At 47.6% G+C, this 8,513-nt stretch overlaps 1 protein-coding gene across 1 annotated transcript in view; it reads right to left on the bottom strand.

Moving 5' to 3' along the window:
• Window positions 1–1,037: 1,037 nt before the first annotated feature.
• LOC123086110 (transcription initiation factor TFIID subunit 4b) overlaps window positions 1,038–8,513 on the bottom strand; it is a 41,505-nt gene continuing 34,029 nt past the window's right edge. The window contains exon 14 of the mRNA XM_044507825.1: window positions 1,038–1,519. Within this exon, the coding sequence (XP_044363760.1) occupies window positions 1,368–1,519 (152 nt within the window). The 3' untranslated portion in view covers window positions 1,038–1,367. The remainder of the gene's footprint in view (window positions 1,520–8,513) is intronic.

Raw genomic sequence — 8,513 nt, 5'->3', positions numbered from 1 at the left:
CCCCCAATCCATCCCCCCGAGAGGAAGCACCATCGCCAGATCTGCACCAAGGGCAAACGGGGAAGCCCCAGGAGCCAGCCACACTCGCCGCCGATCCGCCGCCCACGCGGCCAGGAGCCGCGCTCCTCGCATTTGCATCAGCCACCCACCGAAGGGGGCCGACGCGCTCCACCGGTGGTCGCCGCCACCACGCCAGCACAACCGCGTGGAACAGAACACCACCGAGCCCATCTCACCGCCGCCAGGCACCGGCCCCGCCACCGCCGCCCGCCGCCGCGCCGTCACGCCCTCGGCCAGCGCCACGCCGCCGCCCGCTAACCCCGACCCGCGTCGGCCCTAGCGAGCAGGGGAAGGAAGGCCCCACGGCCGCCGAGGCTGACCGGGCTTTGCCCGTCAGCGCGAGCCAGCGGCGGCGAGGGAGGAGTCGAGGAGGAGGGGGGCCTGCAGCCGGCAGGGCTCAGCCTCCTGCCGGCTGCTATTGGTGCTTCTTGATCAGTTCACTTCCTGTCTGGTTGTAAGCTGCTCCAACACCATGTATCTTGCGCCGTTTTATTTTTTCTTAACTGCCCTTGTTAATTCAAAGTAAGACTAGGTTCGGGTCTACATACTACTAAACAGTGCTTCACAAACTACTCCCCGCGCGGTGGAGCACTAATTTGCTTTCACGGAATCACTAATGCACTTACGTGGAAGCACCAATTCACGCAGAAGCACACATGCGCTTCACGTGGAAGCACTACCGTTTTTCAAGCCGTGCTTCATGCTCCTGACAGACCAAAAACCAAAGAAACAGCCCCGCAAAAAAAACATTTGTCAACAAGACTAATGATTCTGGTTAAGTAATGGAAGGTTTCGATTTGCCAAAAAAAGAAACAGAAAAAAATAAAAAATAAAACATAAACCCATAAAACCATGGGAAAAACCTTCAGGTGCAGAAAGCGCCCAACGTGGGACATGTCGCCAAGAAAGTACATGACGCAAATCTCAATGGATCTGGTCGGTTCAGATTCCAGGTGCAGGTAAGCTCGGCAGCCAAATTGAGTTTCCGCCAAGAAAACCACTTGCTATACCACGAGCAAGCATGGGGAATTCCAAGCATGGTAGTTCCGAAGTTACCACACAATGAAGAGTATGACAAGATTATACAGACCTGAAGAAATAAACGCAAGCACGCCTGCATACTGATCCTGTGAAAATTTTGTTGCTGAGCTATTGTTTCTAAATTGCCTGCAAAATTGATTATTGCTTGACAAATGGAACTCCCATATCAGCCATTCTACTCCCAGAGAAGATGCATCCCCAGTTGGCTAAGAGAACACATGAACATGCAACAATAACAAAACTGAACAATGCAATTTGGGCAACTACTATTTCGAAGCTGGTTCTGTCAGCTGGCTCCCGTGTAACCGGAATAGCAAAGACGATTTTGACATCTGATGCTCTCTCTCAAGTGCCGCAACCACATCCTTCACCATGATGCTACGCGCCACTTTCATGTGTGCTGACCTTCTAACGCCACCTAATGAAAAAACACAACATACTCAGGGTTAAACAAGTGTACATGGCAGATACTCTCAGTTAGGCCTAGTCATGGAATATTTATTTCCTTTATTCAACTCCCAGAGGGTTGCTTCCCTTTGAAAGAGATTGGCATTGCTCTTCTATTTCTTTTACAGAGAAAATCACCACAAATGATCAACTAATCAATCCCAGAAGAAACAGATAAAACTCTTCCTAATTTAACAAGAATGAATTTTCTAATGAGAACAGCTAGGATAAAATAGGCATCGTTTTTATTTACAAGAAACAGACAACCAACGAGTTGAATATATACTCAAACGTAGGTTGTAGCAGTCTAAACCCACATCCCAACTGAACTAAAAGTACGATTCCTCAACAAAACCATACCCTTCACAATTAGGAGTACTACTCATACATTCTTTGGTTTATGGTCCTGGTCCTTGCATTGCAGCTCATCATTGGTTTGTGCTTTGGTGGCAGCTCGTGGTATTAGGTGCCTCTTCGTATGCCCACGCCATACTCATGGGAAAATGCAGGTCCTGCGGATACCACAATTCAACATCGATGTGATCTACCAATCCTGCCATGAACAGCTGTGCTTGTTGCAACAATGTGAGCTTCCCTGCACGACAAAGCAGTGCCAAGATTTTTTTTTTGGTGACTGTCCACGTCATGCTTAGAGTAATGAGCTCTCCCAGGTGGTTGCTGCACATTGGAGAGGCGAAAACAAGATGCAGGCACTCCTTGCAATACGGCCATGTCAGCACACCTCTTATCACGTTCCAGCCAGTAGTAGGTCGACAGTAGTCTGTTGCAGTTTGGGCCCCAGCTGACCGATCCTTCCACTCCCCTCCACTCGTTCCATGGCAAACGAACCTGCTGCCTCGGCCCAACATGCCATAGAGAAAGGAATTCTGGCCAATAAGTATAGTCCACAGCATCTCGAAGTTAGTTGCTTAGGAGTTGTCCCTCTGCCTCGCCCTGGTTTTGCCTGCCATCGTGTCGACCAATGAATGTGCTTCTACCAAATGGGGATCAATCCAGGACAACTTCATGTTGGTTCAAATGACGACCAAATCAATTCATGCTGCGAATCAACCAGTGGTGCTCCTAGAGTTGAAAGTTGGAAGTTGCCCATGCTTTTGTCTCGGTTTCCTTTTTTTCTTTTTCTTTTTTTTTTGCTTCAGCTATGTGTTGTGCTTTGCAGTGCGCTGGTGCAATATGATATGGACTCTTGTCTCCACGGCAAGCACTTGGGTGTTGGTGAATACCGTGCCGGGCGAACCCATCTCTCATCGCCACATGCTGCGGCAGGGCAGGGGTACCCCTTGTCCCCCATGTTGTCCGTCACGGCCATGGAGGTGCCCCCCCCCCTCCCGCCTTTCTATGTGGACGATGCCATTGTCTTCCTCAAGCCTGACAGTCCAGTAGTGCGAGAGCACCCCCATGGACACCACCCAGACGCACATGTGCCATTGAAACCAAGGTGAACTCGCTCCTCTTGAACTTCCTATGCATTGATATGAGACATGGCTACTACCTCAAACGGGGACCCTACGCATACCCAGGTACCAAGAATCGACCATGGAGAAGTGAGGAAAGAAGGCCAAGTCCTGGAGGAGGAGAAGCAAGAAGAACATGCCTGGAGCCCAGACTTCCGACCCCTAGAGGACGTGTCATGCCTGAAGAACATGCTAGCCGAAACCACGCCTGCGACAGCCGTCAGATGTCCGGCTAACAACCCGGACAGTCCGGCCTGAGCCTGGACGTCCAGACACCAACATGGACATCCGGCTTGCGTGCAGTTTGGCCAAAAGCCATGTATCCCTACCTCCCACCTACTCTATTTCGTCCCTAGACTATATAAACCAGCGCCCTCTCACTTTCTAGGGTTAGTAAAGCATATTAGAATTACTTGAGAGCTTTGCTCATCTACCCCTTCTCTTTGGAGATCAAGGCCTCCATTAGGAGAAGAATCTCAAGAGATAACCAAGACCTCCAAATCCATAGGATTGGGGAAGATCTATCTCTCAAGACCTCATTTCTCCTTAGAGATTTGGGAAAAACTTTACCTAGCTACTTGTTCTTTTTGTTGATTGTGGATCTAGTAGTGTCTCTTTGCTTGGATGCTTGGATAGCACATGTGTGATGTGAATCTAATTCATATAGTGATTTCCTCTCGTGTTTCGTGAGTTATTTGAGTTCTTCCTCTTGCTCTTCTCCAAATTGTGAAGAACGGGCACAAATTGGGACTTGGTCCTGCATCGTTTGGTATCATGAGCTTTGGTTGGACAATTTGGAGCCTCTCCCCTCACCCTTCTAGCCTAATTTTGTTTTGTTCTTACCGAATTTGAGAATCCCCACAAAAAAAGCCTCTTCAATTTCTTGCAATTTATCGGTTCTTGTGAGATTTTGTTGGTTTTGGTCCATGGATTTGATGTGCTACTAGTAGTTCTAGCCTCCCTTCGCATTGCCTTAGCCAATTTCCCTGATGTCCCCCCAAAAAATTCCGTTCATCCTCCCCAATTCAAGATCCAATTCCGCCTGAAGAACACCCGAGTTGACCTGCGCGGTCATCTAGCCACCAACCCAGACATCCGACCAAAGCCCGGAATCTGGCTAGCTACTCGGACGTCCGACCTCCCTTTGAAAACTGTTGAATTTTTCCTGGTTTTGACTTGTGCGATTTGAGTTGTTCTTTCGTTTCGTTCTCGTTACCAAGGTGATTTGGCTGCTCTAGGGACTATTTCACCATCTAAATCAACCATCATCTCCGCCGGCAACAATTGCGTAAATGACAACCACTACCCCCTTTGACAACACAACCGAAAGCAAGGTTGGTTCCCCTCCGACCTCGGGAAAGGTATCCATTCCGTCAACCATTATCTTCCCCTGCCATTGACTTGATAGCCCCACCAAATCTTTGTGACTACCTCATTACCTATCGAGACTAGCTATTTGTGCAAAACTTGTCTTGCATATTTTGTCAAGGCTCAGGGAAATTGGTAAAAGAAGATATATGTCATGCCCAATATGTGATTCCATCCGAGAGGAACTCGAAGGTCCCACCAAGGATAGAATCGCATATTGGGCGTGACAAGTTCTTATCAGAGCCTCGACCGACCATAGGAGCCCCCTTGATTGATCATAGTTTGGCCGTTGTCGAGTCTAGACGAAAAACTATTTTCAAAGTCTAGTTATACCGGAGAGTAGGGATTCTTTTTACTTCTTATCCCCTTCGTCGCTCTGGTGAGGATTTGTGACATAGGTGTTTTAATTTTAGTCCTCTTCCCCTTCAAAATTTTCTTTAGGATCACGCAGGTATTTTCGCGATCGTTGCGTTGTCAATCCTTCTCAACCGGTGCACTTCTCTTCAAGTTATTCCATCCTCTTCATCTTTTGCAAGATCAATTCTCAGCTTTCTCTCCGACATCTTTTCCCCGTCCCATGTTGTTTTTCTTTTCCCACCCGCCCGCCCTTTTCTTCACAGAGTCTGAAGTCTCATATGGAGCATCCATTTTATTCGTGATAAGCCTCTTCATTCTTTTCTCAATTGTATCAACCGATGAATTCTCGTCTAGTTCATCATTGTTTGCCTTGCTTTCTTTTCCAGTGGATTCAATTCAAGGTTCGATGTTGATCATATCCCTTTCACTTGTTAAACGCTTTATCATGTTGGAAGTTTTTATCCAAGGCTCTCTTATTATTCACCTCCCTCTATTTCTTCTCCGGGGTGCTTAAGATATCTCAGAAGATTCGTGTTTCCATCCTTAAGCCATTTAAATCTTCCCGGTGCATAATCTCTTTCGAAGCATTCGTTCCAACGGTAGTTCTTTTGAGTGGGCCCAAACCCACAGGTTTTTTCCCAGGATCTTACTTGACTTCTAATTCTCCTGGTGTTATTCTCAAATTCTTTTCAGTCAGATGCCTTCTCCAAGATCGCTTTCAAATTATTTTCATCTTTGGCTCAACCTTTATATTCTTCATTCTTCCGGAGTATATCAAAATTCTTCAAGGTGTTTCTCATCGTCATTCTAAGCTTTGAAGACCGAAGAAAATTTTCTCCTAAATCTTGGTATGTTCTCCTAAAAAATCATAGTTCAAGCTTGATGCTATCCCCTCAAATTGTTCCAACCGTGCGGAATTCTTTTCATATCCATCCGAAGCATTTCAGGAGTGCTTTCGTTTTGACTCTAGAGGCCATCATTTCATTCTTCATTCATCTCTAAATTCTTCCAGTGCATTATTTTGATGCATTAGTCAGCTCGTGATCTCTTCGTTATCTTGTATTTAAATTCCCTCAAGTATTTTCATTCGGTTTCTAATTCTTACCGGTGATTCGTTCTCGTTTCTTCAATCGTTTTCAAATCTTACGATGGTTCGTCCAAGATTCCTCTTCCTTTGTTATCCTATCAATTCATTTCGTTCTTCCCAAAATCCTACCGGTGGCTCGTTGAAGACTCTCCCAAGTTGCGCTATATCTCTCTTAATCCATTCTACGAGAATAAGTGGTATGCCAAAATCCACTATTAGTCATCAATTTAAGTTGATGAAGGATAAGCATGACATAATTCTTATTCTTGTTTCATGGAGGTGATCCAATTCCTTATTCCGGACTTTGTTCATGATATCAATTTCTCGGTTCTAAGTTGTTCGTCTTTTCTTTTCCAGAGTTCCAACTTTTCTCGGTTATCACGTCACGAAGCCCAATATAATCATCGCAAGGTTTCATCTTGTTTTTTTCAACCTTCACTTCCTTCCTACCATTTCTTTTCTAACCGGAGATCTTCATGGAGGTCCTACATGGTGGTTCATCAAAGATTTATTTCATTCTTGAAGTGTTGTTGGAGGAGCTCAAGTATTCTTCTTGCATTTCTAAGTGCAATTAATTCTCCATTGTCTTTGGAGGTGTTGTTTTGCATCTTTTACATCCTCTCAAGCAATCAAATTGTTTCTGTTAGTGGCCGGTTGTCACCTCATAATTTTGAGGTGTCTTCCATAAGCCCAGAACAAGCTTATTCTTTTCATTGTTGATTTTCCAACGAGTCCGTTCAAGCCTTCTTCGTAAGGATGCTTTCAAATCCACTTGTGGTAGAAGATGTTGGTTCTTCTCCGTTCATTCATTCCAGAGGCATCGTGTTGTTACACTTTTCCATGTTCTTTCCATCTCATCAAGTTTTGCTTCTCTTTTCAACCGGAGTGGTGTTTGAATTTGTTTTCTCTCGTTCCTTGTTTATCTCATTTCAACTGGAGTGATTGCATGTTCTTTCTTGTCCATTTGTAACCCCTTTCATATGCCTTCGCAACCGTCAAGGTTCTCATGGTGTTCCTTGTTCCTCTTTACTACCGGAGTGCTCTCAACTTCGTTCATCTCCGTTTTATTCTTTCTTTCAAGTTGTTCAACCTCTCAAAGTTCGTGGTTTCACTCGTTTGTCGAAGAAGCAACTTCGTTTACCTTTGCATCATCCTCTCTCTTCCATTTCGTTCCTAAGATCTCGGGACGAGATCTTCTGTTAGTGGGGGAGTGTTGTGACGCCCCGAGACCGATGCTCCAGTTGCCTTCCATTTATTTTCGTTGTCGCCGTGTGTTTCAATTGTTTGTTGCATTCATCATCGCATCATTCGCATTGCATCGACACTTCGTGTCGTCATTCTTTTAAAAACTTGCATCCGCTCATAGTTCCCGGCTCTCCCCGTTCTCTCCGTTGACCATTCTGAGACCAACCACACTCGCACGCGCCCGCGGCACATCTGGAATATTATTTTATAAGTGGGATAAAAATGTTCTCGGAATGGGGTGAAAGTTGGCGTGCGGTCTTGTTATATTGTAGGTAGACCGCCTGCCAAATTTCATCGCATTCGAAGTCTGTTTGATACCCCAACGGATAACTATAGCAGCACTATAGCTGGATAAAACGTCGAACGATTTTGGTGTTCCGAAATTCGTGCCAGGCTATCCTTCTTCACATCTCAGCACAAACCCTCTCTTTACCACAGTCATAACCCACCTAAAGCTCATCTTACCCCTTCCACCGGAACCGTCCGATCGTCATCGAAGAGTCCAAAAACCCCCTCTAACCCCAAAACCTAGCCTTCCCTTAAATGGAACCCTACTCATCTGCCTCGAAATCTATGCCCCTCCAACCACTAGCCGCCACCCACAGCCTCTCTCCCTCCACCACGCCAAGCAAATCGAGGCCGCCTGAGCCCATCCGGGCCCGGGTCACCACCGCTGCTCCCCGCGCATGGCGCCTGAGCTCCTCCGCCACCTCGCCGCGCGGCCACGCGCCTTGCCTGCCCCCACAGCTCCCTGTCACCGCGACCTCGCCACCGCTCGCCTGACCCCGCCACCACTGCCTCAACTCCGCCAGCGCCTGCCTCCGCCGCGCTGCTCCCCGCCGCCCAGACATTAAGCCTCTGCCTGCGCCCGAGCTCGCATCGCCGCCTCACCTCGGCGCCACCGCCGGCTAGATCCGGCACCAGGAGGCCGGATACGCCTCCCCAGCCTCCCTGCGCACCGCCTCGTCGCCGAGATCACGCGGCCGCCGGTGCCCCTGCATCGGTCACCTACTGCCCCTGGACCCGCCTGCCACCGCCGAGGACCGCCCAGTCTGCCCCGAGCCGGCCTGTCCACGCTGACCCGCCCGGCTCACTCCGGTCCGCCCCGAGCCACGTATAACTGCCCCGTTTTTTCTCTGTTCCACCCCGAGCTGGCCCACGGGCCGCAAGGTGAGCACCTCGCCTAAATCACGCCTAGTGCGCGATTTAGCTATCCCGCGCTCGCAGTAGAAACGCCCAAGTCCCTGGTTTTTTTTTCAACATCATATATGCATTTTGTGATGACCATAACGTTGTGCGTGTTTGTCCGATTGAAATGATTTATATATGCAAGTTGTTCTACTCTTCATGCTCTACATGTTAAGGTTCATGTTCATGTCATAATATTCGTTGCAAAACTGCATCCTGATGTTAACTGCTGAAAACTGTTAAAA

This window comes from Triticum aestivum, chromosome 4A (genome assembly GCF_018294505.1).
Source record: "Triticum aestivum cultivar Chinese Spring chromosome 4A, IWGSC CS RefSeq v2.1, whole genome shotgun sequence".
Classification (NCBI taxonomy): domain Eukaryota; kingdom Viridiplantae; phylum Streptophyta; class Magnoliopsida; order Poales; family Poaceae; genus Triticum; species Triticum aestivum.
This window is presented reverse-complemented; position numbering and strand designations above follow the sequence as displayed.